The 21,520-nt window shown below is 54.3% G+C and overlaps 2 protein-coding genes and 1 long non-coding RNA gene across 3 annotated transcripts in view; 1 reads left to right on the forward strand and 2 right to left on the reverse strand.

The window, feature by feature from the left end:
* LOC113945320 overlaps nt 1–4,190 on the reverse strand; it is a 32,898-nt gene extending 28,708 nt beyond the window's left edge. Inside the window, exon 1 of the long non-coding RNA XR_003527042.1 lies at nt 3,876–4,190. This is a non-coding gene — a long non-coding RNA (uncharacterized LOC113945320). The remainder of the gene's footprint in view (nt 1–3,875) is intronic.
* A 917-nt stretch (nt 4,191–5,107) lies between these two features.
* Nucleotides 5,108–9,110, forward strand: DLX6 (distal-less homeobox 6). Its single transcript, XM_027639490.1, has 3 exons — nt 5,108–5,810; nt 6,770–6,963; nt 8,725–9,110. The coding sequence occupies exons 1-3, from the start codon at nt 5,450–5,452 to the stop codon at nt 8,974–8,976; spliced, it is 807 nt and encodes a 268-aa protein (XP_027495291.1). The 5' UTR covers nt 5,108–5,449; the 3' UTR covers nt 8,977–9,110.
* An 8,224-nt stretch (nt 9,111–17,334) lies between these two features.
* DLX5 (distal-less homeobox 5) lies at nt 17,335–20,012 on the reverse strand. Its single transcript, XM_027639279.1, has 3 exons — nt 19,568–20,012; nt 18,256–18,440; nt 17,335–18,037 (listed from the first exon to the last, which is right to left on the reverse strand). Exons 1-3 carry the CDS (start codon nt 19,920–19,922, stop codon nt 17,705–17,707), a joined length of 873 nt encoding a protein of 290 aa, XP_027495080.1. The 5' UTR covers nt 19,923–20,012; the 3' UTR covers nt 17,335–17,704.
* Between the last annotated feature and the right edge of the window lie 1,508 nt (nt 20,013–21,520).

The raw sequence follows: 21,520 nt of genomic DNA on the forward strand, positions 1-21,520 counted from the left end.
TGTCTGTTACAACGTTAGTGGGTTGAAATCCAGAGAAGCCTCCGCTCCGCTCTTGCTCTCGCGTTGGCAGCGCTCAAATTCCGCAGTCTCTCCTCAAAATGGCTCGCTTCCAGTCTGAGGAGGTGACCTCCTTTAGCGGGTGCCTTTCCTCGCCATTTTGCTGCCATTTAGAAGATGGTATTAGGACATACTGGCAAAAGGAGAGGAGGACGTGTTTTGGGGTAAATAGGCTTGAGAGACCGGTGAAAAAAATGTCATCGGCAGATGCAAGGAGGGATATTTTGCTATAGGTTCTGGGAGCTGTACATAGAGTGGGTTGCTAGGGGAGGACGGTGGCTGCCGAGCCGAGTCGTGCCGGGCAGTGCCCCGCACACCCGCGTGGTGCGACCGCGGACACCCGCGGAGCGACGATGCGCGGGGCGGGGGCGCAACTTTGTCAGCCGCCACAGCCGAGGTCCAGTGGGGAAAGTGCCGTGTGTCTGCGAAGCGAGCCTCTCCGCAAAAACGCGTCTGGAGCGGATCGCCGCCAGCAGGAATATTTTCTGGCTTTCCGCTTCTCTCAAGACTTTCCGCACACACCTCTGCCGGAGAATCCCGTTCTCTCCCGAGTACCTTTCGATTGCTTTGTGGATTCTACACTGTTGCTAAAAAACTCAGGAGATCCCGCACTAATCTTTGCCTTCCCTCCTCCCCGCATTTCTCTGACACACCAAAAAAAATCGTGTTTCAAGATCCGCTTCATGCACATACATGGGCTTCTCGCGGGAAAACATACAAAAACATAATTCCTGAAATAAGTTTCTCTCGGATCTTCACAGCTACTCTGACCAGTGTGAGACAGAAAGCACTTTCCCGGGCTCTGGTGTGAAATGGGGAGAGGGGATACATAATCCCAGAGCGCAGCCTTCAGCTCCTTCTGCGAGAGCATCTTGGAGGAGCCTCGCCTGAGGAACAGCGTCAGCTATCGCACCCCTCCCCACAAACCAAAAAACACGCTAAACAACCCGAGAGAGGGACTGCACTTGCAGAGCCCACCCTTGCAAACACCACAGCAGGACTTCCCGGGAAGGGAGGGGATGAGAAACAGAACGAGAATGTTTGTTTTCCCCTGTTGTTATTGTTGAACGCATGAATGAATGAATGAATGAATGGAACAGAAGGTGCTCGGAGGCATATAGGAAGCCTCTGACCGCTTACATTAACTTCCTATTACACCCTAAAAATAGAACCCCGTTTCCTGTTGTTCATCAGCTCCTTCTGACTGTTGTATCTGTTGTGTGACATCTTTCGACTCACAACTGTGCCTTCAAACCACACACACACGCTTTGGCCCTTTGAAAGTGTTACCCGCAAACATCATTAAAGCGGCGCGGTTTAGGATGACACTGAAGACCGATCTCACGAAGTCACCCAGTCCTGGGGCACAAGGAGCCCGATGCGCGGTGCCACGCTCTCCGACAGTCAGCGGAGCAGGGGAGGATCGCGGGGGAGGCGGGGAGGGGAAGCAGCGTTGCCCCCGCGGCTCTCAGCCAGCCCGGGCGCGGAGAGGGACTGGCCCCAAGCCCGCTAGGGATGCAAAGGCCTCGTTGCTCTCCAGGCGAGCGAGGGTGCATTTCCTGGGAATGTTAAATCGAGGGGTTTAATATTCGCAGGAAATATTAATATTTAAACCGAGGAGGGAAGCCCGGCCAGGGATGTGCAGGCAGAGTGCGATGGTACCCACGGTCCAGATCGGACAAGGCGCAGAGCCACGCGCAGGGCACGTCCCCATCGCCATCCGCCAGGGCTGCAGCCTAGTCCTCCGGGAGCTCGGGTTTGGCCGCGGAAAGAGCGGAGAAGCCAGGAAGGGTGTCACATGCGGTGAATTCCTGCTGTCTTTTCCCAGGGAGGGACGGGTGCTCACAGGAGGCGGTGCAGGGGCTCCCGCCTCGGGGCAGTCCTCAGCCACCCCCTAACTCGCACCTTGCCCCATCCGGTGGGACTCCTGACCCTCCCGGTCCCGCGCAACTCTCGGGAAGCTCGTTGAGGAAAGGCGGCTCCCCTCATGGGGAGCCCCCTCACTCGTGACTGCTGCCTGCTCGCTTTCGAAGGCACTTCAAGGTGCGGGGACTAGGAGGTGTGGGGTGCCCGTCCTCACCCCTTTTTCACGAGTTACCCACCCTGGGAAATGAGCACCCCACTGCTCCCGTGCGACCAGAGCTAATTATTCAGGTCTAATTTCTTCAAAAAGAGCCCGGCGACGGAGCTCGTCTGCACGCAAGTCAGAGCCAGGGAGGACCGGTGCCCGGCAGCGCGGTTTTCCGGCGGGCGGGAACCTCCCGGGCGACCCGGCATCCCCCGCCAGAGCGCGGGCCCAGAGCCTGCCCTACCCTCGGAGAAGAAATATCCCTGCAGCTTCCGCCTCTACAAGGACGCGGCTCGGGCGCTTATTGCCCCCCACCCCGCGACTCCCGGTGGGCTTAATTAAATTGGGGTAAATTATCGGTGTGAGGCTGGACGGAGTGAACTGTCTTGACGACAGACAAGGATGTCTGAGCACCGCGGAGAAAGAGTGCCAGGTTTCCGGCTCTTCCCTCCGACTGGCGCCCACCGATGACTCGGCGGGGGCTCCGCACCTCCACGCACCGCCATTCCCCCCGTCCCGCATCCGAAGCCCCTGCTTGTCCTGCTCGCCCCACCGCAGCTCTTCTGTCAGCTACGTTGAGCAAGTGATGCACATGTAACTCCATTTGCCGCCTATCGCAGGAAGCAGCTCCTGCAGACTCTCCCTGCTTTTTCTTCTTCTTTTTATCTGACTCAAGGAGGCATATAGGTATTATTTCAAAGTGGTCCCCTCTCCTGCTCAACTTTTTCCCATTCCGGGGTTAGCATTCATTATGTGGCAGGAATTATTTCGAAACAAGAAAGCAACGTGTTGCAAACACTCCCCAGCCTATTTTCTGACATCTTTTGTTATGCGTGCTCTTGCTGCTGGAGAAAATGCTAGTATGTGCACCTGCGAAAGAAAACCGCCTTCATGATGTTAACAGCAAGCTGGAGGGTATAAAGCAATAAAACTGCCAAATGTACCTGTTCCTATTGAGTACATTACCTACACCTATGAATAAAGAGTCTCAGTAGGAATTCTTTCCCTTCTCTTCCCCTTTCTCTATATTTTTATTCATTGTAGTTTTGTAAACGCCTGGATCGGGTTACCCTTTCGCGTGTTAAAGTGGAACTCTTGTTAAAAGCCGGAGAACAAGGCAAGACACTTAAAACTGCATTCAGAGTTACTGAACCGACTCCAAGGGCTCAAGAAGTGAAACAACGATGAGAGGGTGGGTAAAGGGGCTCAGAACATCCCAGTCACACAGAAAAAAAAAGACATCCCTCCCCCATACACCCCTGAAACAAGCCATATGAACAACAAGCGCTGAGAGACTATGGGTTATGCCCTGCCAAAGATCGAGCATCGCTTCGCATCCCCCTTCCCCCTCCACACTTCCCCCCACCGGTATCCGAACAGGGTAGTCCCAACCTTCGGCTTCCCAGAGCTAATGACCGGGCTGTGGAGAAACAAAACTTCAAAATAAATGAAGGAATGGAAAAGAGAAAAAAAATCTCAGAAAGAAAAATTAAAACGCTCTAAATATTTCCACAAGCGACGCGTTAAAATATATATATATGCAAGATCTGAAAACCAGTCCTTGGGGAATGTCCCAGTGAGAGGCAGTGTCAGGACCTGAGATCGGTCTGGGGAAGTCTGTGGGTTTTGGAAGCGGCGGCTGCTAGTGCCGGTGTTGGTTTTTAAAGCCCGAAACCTCCAGCCTCTTTCCCCATCTAGAGCAACTTTCGGATTTCTCTATGCCTAGCGAGTTCCGCAGGATCCTTCCTACCTCAGTCCTCTCCGGTGGGGTCTGTCTCTGGAGTTCATGCTTAGCTGGACGCAAGGAGATTTAAGTGAGGCAAAGGGGTAAAAAAGAGAGAGGGGTTGAGAGAGAGAGAGGGGGGAGAGAGAAGAGAGGAGAGAGAGAGATCCTTCGCCGAGCTGGATCAAACTTAATGTCTTTCCCTAGTCCATCTTTGAAAGAGAAGTGGTGATACCACCTGGATGTTCAGATATAAATCCCCTTGCAAATAATAAATGGATTAATAATAACAAGGTATGAAGTTCTTTTTATAGAAAAAAGGAGAGAATTGAAACTAAATGCGGCAGTTAGACAACCATTTTGATAAGAGGATAATTGAGGCGACACTGGTGTATAATTAGAGGATAATTTATGCTATATCCACTTTTATTCCACCTCCCAAAATAAACCCAGTCCATAATCATTACAGGCAAATTGTTCTGAATTTTATAGCAGCAATTTGAACAAAGTACTGCAGTTAATCATGGGAGATTTTTGTGTATTCCTGATTAGAAGTCTAATTGCCTCCTTCCAGAAAGTAAAAATAACTGTAAAACGACTCTATTTTTATCATTAACAATGTTGACAATAAAATAAAATCAACTGGAATTGTAATCTAAAGACAAATTTAGGGCACAGGCACTTTTTTTTTTTTTTCCTTGGGTCGTTTATATCCTAATCAAGCTTTTTGCCAAAACCGCCAACCGCACGTAGCCATTTGCATATATTTGAAAGCCATTACGGGAGCTGCTGCTGGTGCTGCGTTCAGTGGAGAAAAATGCGCTGCGCGTCTCCTCGCCGCAGCGAAAATACCGCGCAAGGAGGCGCGGGTGGGTGGGTGGATGGAGGGGGTCGTGTAGTGGGGGAATGTTTGACTCGGGGGAAAGGGGGGATGGGGGAATGAGGGCAGACGCTCCCCTTTTCCCCACCCGCGTGCGTTTCTTCCACACACGCGCGTGTGGGGAAAATCGGGAGGGGGGGGGGAAAGGGGGGCGGGCACGGGCAGCGCGCGCTGCCGGCTATGACGTAAGGGGGCCGAGTGACCAATGAGGGAGGCGCTGCCCTCCGGAGACGAACCATTCGACTTGTGCGCGTCCCTGCCCTTCAAGTCGGAGCGCCGGAGTCCCAACTTTCCCGGCTCCCACCTTCAACTCCCCCCACCCTTCACGCCCCCCCTCCATTAAAAAAAAAAAAAAAAGAAACCCACAAAAAACAACACCCACCCCACGCGCCGGGGGGATGAAGGAAAAGAGCGGCGCAAAAAAGCGGCGGGAGTAGCCCGCCCTCCCCCTTCACACACCCCGCACACCGCCCTCCCCTTCCTCCCCTCCCTCAGTGAACGAGGCCCCTCGCAGAACGGCTCCTTGGAGAGGAGGGGGGGAAGGAAAAAAAAAAAAGGCGGAAAAGAAAAAAAAAAAAAAAAAGAAAAGAAATTAAATTAAATCACCGCCGCCTCTCCAGCGGTGCCGCGGCGGGTAAGGGGAGCGGCGGTGGCTGGGCAGAGAGGAGGCAGAGCGCGGGGGGCGAGCCGGGGAGCGCCGCGCTCTCCCTCCCAAACTTTGATGATGACCATGACTACGATGGCTGACGGGCTGGACGCGCAAGACTCCTCCAAATCCGCCTTCATGGAGTTCGGGCAACAGCAGCCGCCGCCGCCGCAGCCGCCGCCGCCGCCCCACTCCCAGCAGAGCTCGCCGGCCATGGCCGGCGCCCACTACCCGCTGCACTGCCTGCACTCCGCCGCCGGCTCGCACCCGCACCACCAGCATCACCATCACAGCTCGCCCTACTCCGGCAGCGCCGGCTCCTACAACCACCGCTCGCTGGCCGCCTACCCTTACGTGAGCCACTCGCAGCACAGCCCTTACCTCCAGTCCTACCACAACAGCAGCGCGGCCAGCCAGACGCGGGCGGACGATGCAGGTGAGCCAGCACCGCTTGCCCAACCTACTGCCACTTCCTCGCCCCGCTCCCTCCATCCCTGGGCCTTTCCCCGGCCCCCCCGGCCCGGGCACCTGCATAACGACCCCCGCCGTGCCCCCCGCTCCCGCCGAGGCAAGCGCCAGCTCTGGGGTGCGCCGGGAGGCGGGGAGAGAAGGTGGGGGATTGCTTGTTTCCGCGGCCCCTCTGCGGGCCTACTGCTGCGGTACTGGCGGCGGGGCCGCCGCGCTCCCCCGCGCTGGCGGCGGCTGCCGGCGGTACCGCGGAGCAGCGCACCGGCGCCTTCCTTGCCCGGCCGGCGGCGAGAGACTGCGACTGGCGCTCCTTTGTTACGGCGGGACCGGCTTTAGGCAAAATTCCTGCTAACACCTGAGGAGTGAAAGTTTCCAGGCGAGCGGGTCGCATTCCGCTCGGGGGCCGTCTGATTTATGTGGGGTTTTTTGGGTTTTTTGTGGTTTGGTTTTTTTTGTTGTTTTTTTTTTTTTTTCTTTTTTTTTTAGGGAACCGTACGTATCCATCCGGAGGGGCACGGCGGGGGGGCGGAGGGGAAAAGCATTGTTAAAAGTCTCGGACTGGTGGTTCACTGACCACCAAACTGGCGACGCGAAGTCAATTAGCTCAGTAAAACCTGGATGGTCCTGGAACAAGGCATCCCTTTGCAAAGCCAGTGCTGCGCTTTAAGTTTTTAAAAATATTATTATTTTTTGCTCCCCGGGGGCAAGGCAGCGTGCCCACTATGCCCGGACAGCTGTTTTTTCTCCCGGTAGCTAGGCAGCAGCCTGTGCCGCGCGTGCCTTTAAGGAGACGGAGCTTGTGTGTACGCGATGGGGTTGAACACGCGTCGGGACAGGCTTCGGCGGTTTTAGGAGCCGTGGCAGCCAAAATACCCGCGTTTAATAGCTAAGGAGGGTGATGTTTCACCTGTGTTGTTTTGCTTGCAGATCAGCAAAAAACCACAGTGATTGAAAACGGTGAAATCAGATTTAATGGAAAAGGGAAAAAGATTCGGAAGCCTCGGACCATTTACTCTAGTCTACAACTCCAGGCTTTAAATCATCGCTTTCAGCAGACCCAGTACCTGGCACTTCCAGAGAGAGCTGAACTGGCAGCTTCATTAGGACTTACCCAGACACAGGTAATTACTGGGAATCCCAAATGACTGAAATCCTGCTCGAGCAATAAAGGCCAAGCAAAGTATGATGTTCCCTAAACCTCTGTCGGGAACGGTAGAAAAGGTAATGCACACGATCCCCATCTCTATGTCCTAGGACTTACCCAATGCGCGACAGAGACCGGGCTACCGCAGAAGGAGCTGAAAGCGCCTTTCCCTCAGCCGTCTGGCGAGCAAGCGCTCCCTTTTGATGCCACACATAACATTTTAAAATTGCCTGTATTTTCGGATAATTCCAGCACCGAGATACAATTGCTCAGCTATGAAAAGGAGAACAAAACAAAGGCAAGGAATCTCTGGGCCTGAGGTAGAGCTAAAAGCAAAGCTGCCTCGTAGCAACGTATGTAGGTAGAGGGGAAGCAGGGACGCGTTAGGAAATACCTGTAAAATCAATAGTTAATTCACCTTGGATGACTAACGCAAATGCAGTGGTTAGCCTTGGGCAAAATGTACGGAAGGTGATAATAGATCTGAAGATCAAAGACAGCCGTGTACAAAATTATGGCAGGTTAAGCCATAGTTAAGTGTGGTTGGAATAGCTGTGCCATTCTGCTAATTTAAACTTGAAAGACATGTGAGGCATTACAGGCTTCCCAGGCTGGGGTTTGTGGAGAAGTGCATGGATAGATGGGATCAAATCGGGTAAAATGTTATCATATGAATTTATGAGCTTAACAAATAACTTCAGGATTTTATCATTGTCATTGGTAACAGTTGCTTCCAGCCAGCGATTTTTAAATACTCAGCAAACATTAATGATGGGAATAGACCTGATGGTTTTGCAAATGAGATTTTAGTATCCTTAGCTTGCACACTCTGTTTCACTTTTGTCTCGCTTTCTCTCTCACAAGCATAGATTTGTTTCAGTGGCCCGATCCTGAGCACACTAGTAGAGGAGCACTCCTGTTTATCTCATAACATTACATCTGCAAAGTTTGCGAGGTCAAATACACATGGGGGTTTTGTTTTCTTTGTTTGACTGATTTAAAAAATACGTTGTGTATATATGCCTATATAGGTATATATAATTTCTATAATAATTCTGATCTGCCAGTGGGCCTGATCCTTGCACATCTTATCGAGTGCAGGCTCCTGTTCTGCTGGGTTAGGAGCAGGATGAGACCCAAAGCAATCTTGATATCCAATTACTCACTAGAAAATAAAATTATTCTTTCTTTAAAAATATATATTAAAATAAAGCCACAATCCTGGTTCCATTTTGCCTCCTCCCCCATCACAGCAGCATGGACCACTTGATCTGATCGTGTGGATTTCGGATGCACGATTTCTTTGTAAGATGCCCTTTGTCTATTGGCTCCTGTATCCTGGCACAAAATCATATGATTGCGTGTGTTTGACAACAGTTTGCCCGAATGATCAAATGACCTCCAAAATTCTGAATGAGGTGCTAAAGCAGGAGACCTCAGAATATGTAGTCTGTTTCAGCTTGAACAATCTGGCCTGCGCAAAGAAAACAACGTTCCAGGTTAAAACTTGCATCCCTCTCGGTTTCCAGCTCTGGTCTGCCTCCCCTGTTCAGCGGCATCCAGAGCCCAAGAGCAACTGTAGATATCCTTCCTTCCTCCCTTCCCATCCCCAACTCCACACCCGACTGGCGTGTGCACTCAAGACCTTCTCTGGAGCAGACCCACGGCCCCCGGGGTCTCCCCTGCTGTGCCGTGGGCACTGATGGCAGCCTAATATCTGCTGCGTTTTGGTTTACAGGTGAAGATCTGGTTTCAGAACAAGCGCTCCAAATTCAAGAAGCTGCTGAAGCAGGGCAGTAACCCCCACGAGAGCGACCCTCTACCAGGCTCGGCTGCCCTCTCCCCTCGCTCTCCAGCTCTGCCTCCAGTCTGGGACGTTTCAGCCTCTGCCAAGGGAGTCAATATGCCTCCCAACAGCTACATGCCTGGCTATTCTCACTGGTATTCTTCTCCACATCAAGACACAATGCAGAGACCACAAATGATGTGAATTGTCCAAGAGAAATAATCTCCCAAGAACGCCTCGTCTCGACATGGCAAGAAGTTCGCCTGCTTTGCCAAGCCATGCCAGCAAACAGGCTCTGTGTGAACTTGCAGATGCGGCAAAGAGACAGTGGCTTGGTTTTTTTTGTTTTTGTTTTTTTTTTTTAAGTATCCTCAGCGATTGATCTTGAACAGAAAGACACAATTTTCATTCTGGCGCACAGAAGACACTTCTCTTTAGGATATTTTCCTTTGGACTCCAAGGCACCAGCCTCTTTCTCGGTGGAGTATATGTCAAAACAAACTTTTTACACACTTTGCCCACAAGAACCTGAATCTACAATGGCAGCCGTTTTTACTTGTTTAATGAGCTAAAGACATTACATGATGAAAGAGACTAGTCAAAGCTCCTTCATTTTTATTCACCAAATCCAGACTGGGGAAAGGATTAAAAGAGAGAAGAAGGATTAAAAAAAAAAAAAAAAAAAGGAAAAAAGGAGAACTGGTTGAAAACTGAAAATGTACTGTAAGATTAGAACACTACCACGAAGCAAAACATGCATGCTTTCTCAAAATGCAATGGGCTGCGGCTCAGAAGAAACCACCGTCTCTCACGTGAAGAGCCCCCTCATCCGCACAGACCTGCACCCACACACAGCCGGACAGACTCCCGGAGACGAGAAGGAAAGACAGAGAGATGGATTCGCAGCCAGACCCGCCGCCGCGGGCTGGGGAAGGAAGGCTCAGGGCTGCCCGGCAGCAGCCTAACCCACTGAGCAAGAGGGACCTTTCCCCGAGCAACCTTTCTGTATATATTGTTGAATTTTAGTTGTACATATACTTTGTATGTTTTTGTCTTCTTTCATATATATAGAGTAAAAGCCACAAAATGCCCGCCTGGCTCATATTTCCACCTTAGCGGATCCCCATCTCCCCCGACCTGCCCCCCCAGTTCAACCCGGGCAGCGGGACCCTGTGCCCCGCTTGCCTGTGCGCAGAGACCCCTACCAAAGCGTAAATCTGCGAGCAAAGAAAGAAAAGATGAAGTGGGGGAGGGGAGGGGTAGCTGGTGGTTTGGTTGGTTTTAAGGCTACGACTTAAAGACAGGAGATACCGAGTCCACAAAGATACGCCTAGAAGAAGTTCCTAACCATCCGGTCATTTCTACTGCGATTTCACTGCTCCGCTGCTCAGCTGAGCTGAGCTTTCTCGCCGAGGCAAAGCTTAGAGCCCTGTCTTTCTTCCCAAAGGTTGGAGACTCCAAATTATTAAGAAAGGAGGCGCCCTCCTTTGTTTTTAAAGAGCAGACAATGCAAGACGAGGAATGTTTTGCAAAGCCCTGAGAGGTGCCCAGGCACACAACACGCTGTCCAGCCAGCTCCAGTCGCACCAGTTTGTGGAAAGCACAGCAACTACTGACAATGAAAAGCCCTTTCCTCATCCAAGCTGGGTGCCCCATACTGCGAGAATTAATGGCTAGAGACCTGGGCATCCTTCAAATTATGAACCTTGAAACCACTGAGCCATTTATCAGAAGTCAATAGAGATCCTCAGAGTGCTCCATATAATGACAGCTACATACAGTCGTGCAAAAGGACAGTCACTATAATTAGACACAAAGCAAAGACTACTTACCAATATACCAGTTTTTTGGGGGGTGTTTTTTTGTTTTTTTTTTTGAGCAACTTCCACGCTCAGTCAGTCTTCAGAGTGGTTTAAAACCGATCAGTCTTGTCATTTTCTACCATTCGTATTGTTACATTAGGAAAAATGTTTTCTTTTCTTTTTTTCCCCTTCCCACTGTGAAACTTTGGGTTCAGAGCTCCCCAGGATCAATTCTGAACAAAGCCTCCAGCTGCAGTGCCATCCAATTTGAAGCAGACATTGGGGACAATTTAAGGTTTTTATCCACAAGAAGGTTTTTTTCCATTCTCTTAAATGCAGCCATAATTAGAGTAATTTTTCATGTAGCCCGCTGATTACAGCGTTTTTACCGTCAAAGATAATTACCTGTAATTTTCTTCCACTTTTAATACTAAAAAGCCATCTTTATTTAGATTCAGGAACAGGAAAGGCGAAACAAAAGAGGAAAATTATTCTGTTATTCATACACAAATTGCAGAGACGTAGGGCCTAAAATTGAAAATTAACCAAAATTATAATGCTGAAAAGAATGGAAGAGGCTTCAGAAGTACAGCTGGTAGTGGGGCTCACTGAATTATTCAAATGACACTGGAGAGAAAGCTACCATACATTTAAACCAACAGCATCGTGTGCATCTTTCAGAAAACCCCGCTTCACACCCCCCCACGCCGGCCCCTGTGCAGGCTGGCCCTCGCTCCGCAGAAGGGCGGTGGATGCCCTGGTGAGCCAGTCCCGCAGCCCGGGGAGCCCAGCCCAGCCCAGCCGAACTCAGCCCGACGGGCCCCGGCCCCCATGGTCTCTGCAGCCGCCTTAACCCTTTCGCTGCACCGCCCAGCGGGGCCCGGCAGCGGGCGGTCCGCCCCCGGGGGCGGGGGCAGAGGGGGGCTCGCTGCTTCTCGTGGGCTTGCGGGGGGCTCGTCCTCGCCTGTACGCCCGCGTGGGTGCCGGTGCGGAAACCCGCTCGGTGAGTCGTGCCCTCCATTCCCACGCGTGATTTCTCAAATAGGCTTAAAGAAAGCCCAGACAACAAGCAAGCAAGTGAACAAATAAACGATAATAATAATAGTAATAAAAAAGCCCCATTAGCTTCGTAGCGTGGGAGAAGGTGGGAGAGGCAGGCCTTCCCGGGAGCGGGGTGTGAGCGAATGGCAGCAGCGGCTCCCACTCGCGCGGCAGACACCCCGGGAGACTCTCGTGAAACAGCGTCATCTATGGATGGAGCAGCGGCAAATCCCCGCGCCAGCGCCAAACCTGCTGCCGCCGGGCTGCCAGCGCCGGCTCCGCCACCGCCCGCCCGCCGCCGGGTTTCGCCGCCCCGGGGCCGCGGGACGAGCGCCGCGGGGAGCCGCGGAAAGGTGCGGAAAGGCGCGCTGCCACCGCCCCGCTGCGGGCACGGGTGGACGGGTCTGGCCCCGGGCTCGCATGGTTTCTCCGCCGGCCGCCGAGTCCCGCGTCGCCCCTTCGGCACCCGGGGGGCCCCCGCAGCATCCCCGCCCCGCGCCGCCCGCCGCCCCGGCAGCAGCGGAGGGAAAGGGGGCGCGGACCTGTTGGGTCCGGCCGCCGAGGAAAAACACCGGAGCGCGAATGACCGCGAAATTGGGGAACGAGTAAAGAAGGAGCGTGCCTCGACGGGCAAGGCGCGGAGCAGTCACACACCAACCCCAAACCCAAGCGAGCCCCAAAACTTACCCCTGTGAAAATCTGCTAAGCAAGGATCGGGGTCTAGAAATCTATACTGAACAGAAGCAGTGGAGAATATTTTTCTGAGTCTCAGGGCAGAAGCTCTTTCTCTATATTCTTGGTTGAGTGAGCACATCCAGGTGTGAAATTGTTTGCACACCCCAGCACCTCTTATATTGCCAGCAAAATTAGCTGTTATTACTGTCACTGTTTAGTGATGGTTAGCTTGATAAAAAAAAACCTGCTGTAATCAAGACCTGGCGCATCTTTGCAAATTACAGATAATTGTAAACGTCCAGATTATGATAATAGCATCCTAATCCAGCCTGCAATATAATTATTACAGAGTGTTACATCTGAAACTGTCCAGTAGGGCTAATTCAGCCATTATTTAGACCCTATTTTTGCACTGCAAATGGGTTGCTGAGTTGAAAATGTACGATTGTAATTTCACGGGGCACTCAATGAGTAATGGTATAGGGAGAGAAAAATACAAAAGTGGAATGTGAACAGTAGCGATCAAATCAAACTCTGAAGGACAAAAGACTGTTTGATTCATAGGGAATGAGAAGAGCGGGAATTAAGAAAACAGCAAATCAGTGGTCTGCAGCGTTACGTGTCCAAATCTCAAGGAGTGCGAGCCTGATGTGCAGTCAGGGGCTGATGCTTCGGCTCCCGCCTTGCATGAGTCCACCTCTCGCTCGGCTCTTCCCGGCAGCCTCTCCCTGGCACCCGAAGAATCCCCGCGCTCTCCACCCATCCCCAAAAGTGGGCTCGCCATTGTCGTGTGCCTCCTCTCAGGTGACTGAACGTCACTTTCGGGCAAGAAGCCTCGGGAGACTCTGAATCGGGCGGAGAAGAGTGTGGAATGTGGCACTCCGGGGCCAGGGACTCTCCGGGCGGCTGTGGAGTCCGAGGCCTTTTGCGCTCCCGTGCACCCGTCCTCAGGGGTCCTTAGGGAAATTATCACAAAACCGACTCAATTGTAATTAATTAACCAAAAGAGCCTGGCTAACAGGACTACCTGCAGCTAGCGAGGTTAACTCACTGGGTTAGTTGGCTTTCGTCTCCTGATTAACTTTTATTAACCCTGGACACGAAATACAAAAACCCGCTTCATTTTTTAATGGGCTAAATCATCAAAGCGCCGTTGCCGCCGGGCCCCGCAGGACCCGGGTGCAGGGAGGCAGCACCCGGAGCTGGCCCCGTGGGCAGGTCGGCTGCCAGCCCCGGCCCTTGCTGGCCTCCCCGGGCCGCAGCCGCGCTTGGCACCTCGCAGTCTTCCTCTGTGCCCTTTTCTCCATGCGAATTAGTGAAAACACCTCAAAAAAAGGAAAGCTCAGTGGATACCGCGAGGCAAAAGCCCTATAAAACGTGTTATATGGTGCGTATCGAGGAGACTGTAAAGATCTCCTTGAATGGAGGGCCAGCTTCGCAGCCAGGCAGACGATGCCGCTACAGAGCACAGAGACGGGTCAGGATCTGGCCCGCCGAAGCTGGATAAGCCATCCTGCAAAGCCCAGGCTGAGGTTTAGACAGCCTCTCTGGGAGTGCCGAGGAGACGGCGGCAGCGGGAGGGGAGCGAGAAGTCATCCCCAGACTCCCCTTCGCCAAGTGCTCAATCCTTCGCGGGTTCTGGCCTGGGCTGGTTCCCCGGGGCCTCACCTGAAGGGAAATAAGGAGGTGAGGGAGCTGGGAGCTTTTCCCGCGACCTTGAAGGTCGTGTCCGTGGAAGGTGTTCTCACAGACAGCCGGGGCGTGGGGTGAGTGTCGGCAATTCCCGGGTCTATATTCCAGGCAGATGAACCATTGCTTATCCACCCCAAATCACACGTAAACAGACGCACCGCCGAACAAAGAGCAGAAATACTTAATTGATGCAACACAGATTCTCTCTAAAAAAGAGAGAGAAAGGGGGACTATGCAAACCATGCAGTTCCTTTTTCACGGCTCTTGTCTGACCTATAAAACAGGTTATTGCGTTACTGCAGGCAATCGCTCAAATGACTGAAAGCAAGAAGAGGGGGTTCACACCCCATCCCCCCCCCCCCCCCCCGCCCCGATTTTCCTGGAGCAATAGATCTCCTTTCCGTAATCCACAACCAAAACACCTAAAGTCTGTCAGTTGCAAAATTACGTGGCAGAAGTCTCTAATCGATGCCACATGTGGGATGCACTCTGGGGACACAGCGCTGCCGGCGGCGGAGCGGGCAGAGCGCGGAGGCCGCGGAGGCAGCGCAGCCGCAGGGGAGCGAATGCACCGGGGAGATCGAGGGGAGCAAGAGGGCGACAGGAATGCCTGACGAGCGGGCTGCCCTGCCGCAGTGACAGGTTGGAGAGGGTGGTTTTTCTTTCCCCGGGGAGGAGCGGGAGGGAAACGGAGGCACTTCTCTATGAGGTAGCCCTTTCCATCGGACTGGAGGTTCTGTCCGCAGGGAGGTGCGGGGACGCCCGATCAGGGATAGCGAGGGCTCTTCAGAGGAAGTGGGAAGGTGCTCCCCTCGTATTCGTAGGTGTGGGGTGGTCGGCAGTATGTGTTCCTAGGTGTGGGTGTTGTGGGAGTGCGCCCCAACCGGAGGCCAGTGCAGCCGGGGGTCGATCTGCTGTGGGTGTGAAAGCCCCAGGGGTGCAGGCAGTATCAGGAGCTCTCGATCTGGGGCATCTGGGGCTGCAGGCTGCTCTGTGTGTGCGTGTGTGTGTCTGCGCGTCTGTGTGTCTCTGTGTGTGTCAGGCCCTGTGGCTCAGCCCTGGAGCCGCTCGGCACCCACAGGAATGTGGCTCCTCTCGGCTCCCCGAGCTGCCCCGGCTCCACATGGAAGTGGCCGCCAGGAAAACAGAAGGGAGGAGAAGAGAGCGGAGAGGCGGGGGGAAAGCCCCGAGCCAGCAATCCACCGAGCCCAAACCCAACATTAGACAAAGGACAGTTCATCTCATCCCCTTCCTGGGGAGGCAAAGGGGGAGGTCTGGACAAGCCAGGCTCCCTCCGGCCGCCGCCAGAGCCCAGGGGGTGCACCCAGGCGGGGACAGGCGCCGGGGTGTACCTGCCTGTGTGTGCGGAGACGAGAGGACAGGAACATCCCCATCGGCCCGAGGTTCTCATGGAGGGGCAGGCGGCCGTAGACCCCCAGTGTTCATTGGGGTTGGCGCCACGGCGAGAGCATCTTTTTTCCTGTTTGGAGGAGGGATGTCAGGCTCTTCCCCAACCTGCCCAACACCATCCCGATCTGGGAGGAGGGGAAATTAAAAGGGAGAGGGGCCGGCAGGAGAACCGAGTGGAGTTGACTCGGCTGGCTCGGAGAAAGGAGAGGTGCCAGAGCCCAGTCCAGTGGTGGCTGTGTGAATTCCTATCCCTGCCTGGGATGGGAATTCCATCCTGCCTGCCGGCATCCCACTTTCCCGGAGCTGTTCTTGCACTGTCCTCCTGGGCCCTCCCGGCCCCTGCAGGTTACCGTAATCAAACAGCCCCGCGGCAGCTGCTCAGAGAAAAGGGTGGGTGGACCGACCTGGGAAATTGACTTCCACCTCTTGTGTCCAAGCCTTTCTGCAAAGGGAAGTGACCTCGGGGAAGGGAGAATCTCTTACTGCAGGTTGAATGCTTGTCTAGAGGGAAATGAGGAAAAGAACGGAAGAAAATGAAAAGGTCAAGCTTTTTTTTTTATTTTTGGTTTTGGTTTTCTTTTTGCACAGGGTGGAAGCAGAAGAGACAAATACGAGCTTTTCATCAGCCCCAAAGTCGGGGAAAGTACCTAAAACCTTGCGAGTGAAATGAGCAGGAGCCGGTCCCCAGAACTGCTTGGGACGCGGGGAGCGGCAGAGCCCGCCCGGCAGCGGGCAGGGGTGGGCACCCGGTGGTGGCTCTGACACCCCCACACCCTGACGTGCATGGAGCACAACCGAACAAACTGGTCTATTGTACTGCAAGACATTTACCAACCCCCAAACCTGTTACAAAACAGCAACCCCGGGCTTCTTTCTTTGGGAAGAAAACTACTCACGCACACGCACTCACGCACACGCACAGAACATGGCAGGCAGGAGCGGAGGGAGAAGAAAGGAGGGGGAGGACAGCAGGGAGAAAGACAAGAGACAGGTAAGTGTGCCCCAGGGCAGGAGCGTGCCTTTTCAGGCCTTGCCTCCCCCTCTGCCAGCACTCTCCCCTCCAGCCTCGGCTGCCAGGGAGGCATTTTTTATCTCGGGGATCCTTCAGCGATGCCTTTGGCACATTCATTGCTGTCGCCGTACCCCGCACGGCCGTGAACTACCGCTCCCCCCTTGGAAGGAGCGTCCCCGCGGGAACGGCTGCCGCGGTGGCCCCGCCGGCCGGGGTTTCTGCTGGGAGAGGGGCCCACGCTCCACGAGAGTGGTCCCAAGCCAGTGGGCAGCGCACCGGCCACTCCGCCAAAGCCGTGCCTCCAGCACCGCACAGCGCTAGCGACGGCTCTGCTGCACGTTTTCTTTCCCTAAATCGTGTATCTAGAGATAAAACAAAACCAATAAAAGTACCTCTCCAACGTCCCTCTTTCAGCCGCAGCCGCCGCAGGCTTTTACCAGGAGCGAGGGGAGCAGGGCTCTCATTTTATCCTTTTCATATATTTAGTGGCTCCCTTTGACGGAAACATAATTTGTATAATTAGCTGAGCGCACATGGGCGACTGATGGGCTGTGGAGTGTGCAGCTCTCGACGTTAATTGCTCTCAGGAAAGGATTCGGGGCGGCTTAGGCGAGAGACTTGCTTTCTAGCGTCAGGATGGGCAGTTTTCCCTTCGGCTTAAATCACTAAGGTGCGATAAGGTGTACGCGGTCCTGTCAGAGCCCCTTTTCCAGTGGGAAGAGAGCACCGCCGCCCCTTGGCTCGTCCGTGGGGACCTGCAAGGGCCACATCCTGCCAGCACGCCCAGGCTGCGGTGGCACTGCATGGCACTGCAAACAAATGTGAACTCCCAGCTCCCATCCTCTTTCCTCTGTCTCTCTCGGCAAGCAAATCAGCCTTATATTTTTTTCCCTCTTATTAAGAGAACAAGGGGTAATTTGGAAACATTTATCGTGGTCGAAATAATTTTATTTTATTCAGAATATACAGTTTAATTCCTCTATCTACAATTATTTACAGGGTTAAAATAACATTGAAAAAAGTCTCTGGAAAAATTGAGGTCATAGATTTCAAGGCACCATTGATAGTGTCCACAGCTGAGCCAAAAAATGTCCGTATTGTATAAAAAAGGGTTTCCTCTGAAATGCAATAAGTTACATGCACAAGCTTTACACATTTTAATATTTTTGTTTGTTTCTTTTCCCTTTTAAAAATTCCCCATATGCATTCCTTTCGTTATTATTCCTTAACAGTAAAACACAGGAGTCCAAGGAACAGCAAAAAAAAATAATAAAAAAAATAAAATAATAGAGGTCAGACTCTAATAAATTGTCCCAGAGCCGAGTGCTAACGGGTGCTGTAGGGAGCCGTGGGGTTGGAGGTGGGAGTTGATGGAGTTGGCAGCGGGATACCAGGAAGTGGAGTTCTCCAGGTAGCTGGATGCAGGGGACGGGTTGGAGTTTGGAGGGTGAGCGTGTGCGTGGGCATGGTGGCTGAGGGAGCGGGACGAGCCCTGAGGTTCCCAAACCGCAGGTGACTGTGGAGAGTTGCAGGCCATGGGGTCGCTGGAGCTGGGGCTGTGCTCCGGAGGCATCTCCCCGTTTTTCATGATCTTCTTGATCTTGGATCTTTTATTCTGAAACCAGATTTTCACCTGGGAGCGGGGCAGGAGGAGAGAAGAAAGAAAAGAGGGAGTGGGGAGGGAAAGCGACCATTAATGCCCCAGTTGGTGCTTCGCGGCTCCGGGAACCCGCGCCCTCCCGTCCCTCCGCGGGGGCCGATCCAGCCAGCCCTTCCCACCGCGCCAGGGTGAACGCGGGGTTCTGCGACCCTCTGGGGCCGAGTCGATCCGAGCCGAACCGCTCGTGGTACCTGTGTCTGCGTAAGTCCCAGGGAAGCGGCCAGCTCAGCCCGCTCCGGCAGGGCGAGGTACTGGGTCTTCTGAAACCTCCTCTGCAACGCCGCCAGCTGAAAGCTGGAATAAATAGTCCGGGGTTTGCGCACTTTCTTTGGTTTGCCGTTCACCATCCGCACCTCGGGCTCCGCCACCTCCTTCTCTGCACGGGCGCAAGGGCGGGAGAGAGACACAGACGCAGACGTTAAGGCGCGGGACAGGCTCCGCTCCGCGCAGACCGCGCCGACGGCGGCGGCATCCCGCCCCCGGGCCGGGCAGGGCAGCGGCGCCGGCCCGACGGGCCCCTGCGGCTCCCCCCCGGGGCTCCGCCGCCGGGCGGCGGCCCCGAGCAACCTCCGCCGGCTTCCGCGGTGAGACGGGAGGGCCCCGCTCCCTCCGCGCCAGGCCTTGGCCAACCCCGGCCCTCCCCCGCCTCCCGCTCCCGTCCCGGGCATCCTGCCGGGCGTGCAGCTCTGCGCGGCCGTGAGTGGGAGCGCGGGGCGTGCGCGGAGGATGATTGGTGCCCTGCTGGGAAGAGCCCGGTCCGGAGCAGAGACCGACTCAGGGCATCTACCGCTTCCCCCGCACGCCCGTGCCTTCCCCCCGCCGTCGCCGGCGTGTCCCCAAGCGCCGCCGCGACCGCAGTCGTCCCAGCCAAGCCCCAGCCGCTTGGCTTCGCCACGGGATTGCTTTTTTTATTCTCCCTGTCCCCTTCTTTTTTGTTTTTCTTTTTTTTTTTCCCCTTGTTTTTTTCCCCCTACAGCAACTTAGAAAGAAGTACAGGGAAAGCACTAAAACCGCGGCGCTTTCTGGTAAAAACACTCCCGGCTTCGCAGCCCCGCCACGGCTGAGCTCCCCCTCCCAGTCTCCTCCCCCACCCCTCCAGCACAGGGGGAAGGAAACTTTCTTCAACACCGCGAACCTGAGTTTGAGACACGCAACAAGGCTCGGCTATTTTCTCCTTCTTCTTGAAGGGGGAAGGAAGAGGGAGGTAGTCGTGGCGGCCCGGGGGCAGCTGATAAAAGTTTGTTGCCCTAAAGCACTAGTCCTAGGATTTGTTTTAGTTCGTGCGGGTTGGTTAAAAAAAAAGGTAGACCAGGTCTCCACCTTTTTTTTTTTCTAATTTTCTCCCCCCCCCAATGTATTTGTTTATTTATATTTAGTTCTCCCTCTGATTCAGGGAAAGCTGCATCCCCGCTGCCCGTGAGTCAGGGATCTGCCGGGGCGCGCACTCCCAGCCTCCCCAACGCCGCTGGAGCTCCCCACATACCCCCGGCCCCCGGCCCTCACCTGGCTGGCTGGCGGAGCTCTGAACGCGGTTGTAAGCTCCGCTGTACTGGTGGTAGGGGCTGGCGTAGCTGTAGTCTGCATAGGCTTTGGCAGGATAGTTCCCGGCAGATCCGTTCATGCCGTGGTACTGATACTGGTAGGGGTTGAGAGCTTTGCCGTAGGAAGCCGAGGTAGGCGAGCAGTAGCCGTGCGGGGCTCCCCCCGCCGGGCTGTAGTAGTCGGAATCCGTAGCCGAGGACTCGGGTAAAGTGGGAGATTCCTGGGACGGGTGGTGCATGGCTGCAGCCGTCTGGAAAGTAGCCTGGAAGTCGCCGGATCTGATGTTGGGGACCCTTCTGTCAAATACTCCTGTCATAGCTGGGAGCCGGCGGCGGGCTGGGGCTGGCGGCGGGGCTGCTCGGGTCTAAGCAGACATGTCTGGGGGAGGAGGCTGCGGCGCGGTGTCTGTCTCCGGCAGACTGCTGGCTGGGGCGCAGCATAGGCTTGGTTAAATCCTTAATTGCGCTCTTACGCACAGCAGGGTGGATCGGGTTCCATTGGCCAGAGCAATCGGGAGCAGCGACACCCTAACTCGTCCAACTAGTTTAGCACAACAAAGCTTCGGCTTAAAAAAAAAAAAAAAAAAAAGTCCCATTCAAGCTCTTTTAAAGTGAATACCAACAGCAATCTCCGAGCCGGAGCGTCGCGATTGGGAGGTTTCCGGCTCCCCCCACTCCTGCAGCCAGCGAGGGGGCTCGGCCAGCCTCGCCGCCCTGCAGCCCGGTGCCCCCGCACCCCTACCTGCAACGCCGCGGGGGAAGGCTGCAGCCACGCCATTCGGATTTGCCATCCGGTCCCCCTTGGCTATGTTGATGGCTTGGGAGCAACGCACCGTGCGCTCCTGGTTCCCAGCACGTTTTCTGATCTGGTGACGCTAAATATTAGTGTCTGACCGGAATGTTTCGCTCGGGTCGTCCTCCCTCGCAGGGGGAACGCCGGCCGGGATCGCCGCGCTAAATACAGCAAACCCTATTACCCCCAAATATCTCGAATTTTAGTTACATCATTTCCTGCATTTCCAAGACCCTTGCACGGCCCGAAGCCAGGCGGGAGACTCCCGGCATGACGCCCAGCCGTGGGAACGTGGGGAAGGTGCTAATGGCACCATACCGGCCTAAGGGCACCCACCCCGCGGATTTTGCGAAAGGCGACCTGACCGTGGCACGATGTCCGTGGGTGGAGAGCCCCCGACCCCTTCGCCAGCGCCGGCGAGGGGAGGCGCGCCTGTGACCGCTCGGCCCCACGCGTGGCCGCACCTCAGTGCCTCGTGGCGATGCTCACCATCTGGTTCGGCTCCAGCCCAGGGTCAGAAGCCCTTCGTGAAGAGAGCTCAAATCACCCTCACGCGTAGGCAGGACCACTGTGAGGCCGCCGTGGGGCTTCTCCACTTGGAGGCCGTCGCAAGAGCTCACTTTCCGGGTGACAGCCCCCAACAAGTGACTGCTGCTGTGCGGAGGTGTCCTCCCCACAGCACCCTGGCCAGCAGCACCCTCCTTCACCTGTACCGGGTTTTCTGAGCCCATCTACGCAACCATGTCCCAGGCAATGGTCTCTGTGGCCGGGCCCTGGAGAGGCAGGGGCTGGTGATGCCTGTCCCTCGTGATTTTACAGCAGCGTTGCAAAAAAAAAAAAAAAAAAAAAAAAAGATCGAATTTTACTAGACACTAAGGAAAACAAATAAAAGCCTGTTTTCAGTGACCCGGAGTTGTAGGTTTTTCTGAAATTGTTTACTCTCCAGATTTAGCCTGTTTGCTCACCGAAGATCTCCCAGCCAACCGAGTAACGCTAGTAACACAACCATGCATGTTGTACTTGAACTTATTGTTTGCTTTGGAAATATCCACAGCTCATATAAAATCACATTAAACAAATCCCTAAGCATTTCATGATATTAATTACTTGCTTAAATCCATT

The sequence above is a fragment of the Corapipo altera genome, unplaced genomic scaffold (assembly GCF_003945725.1).
Source record: "Corapipo altera isolate COAL_440 unplaced genomic scaffold, ASM394572v1 44, whole genome shotgun sequence".
In the NCBI taxonomy this organism is placed as follows: domain Eukaryota; kingdom Metazoa; phylum Chordata; class Aves; order Passeriformes; family Pipridae; genus Corapipo; species Corapipo altera.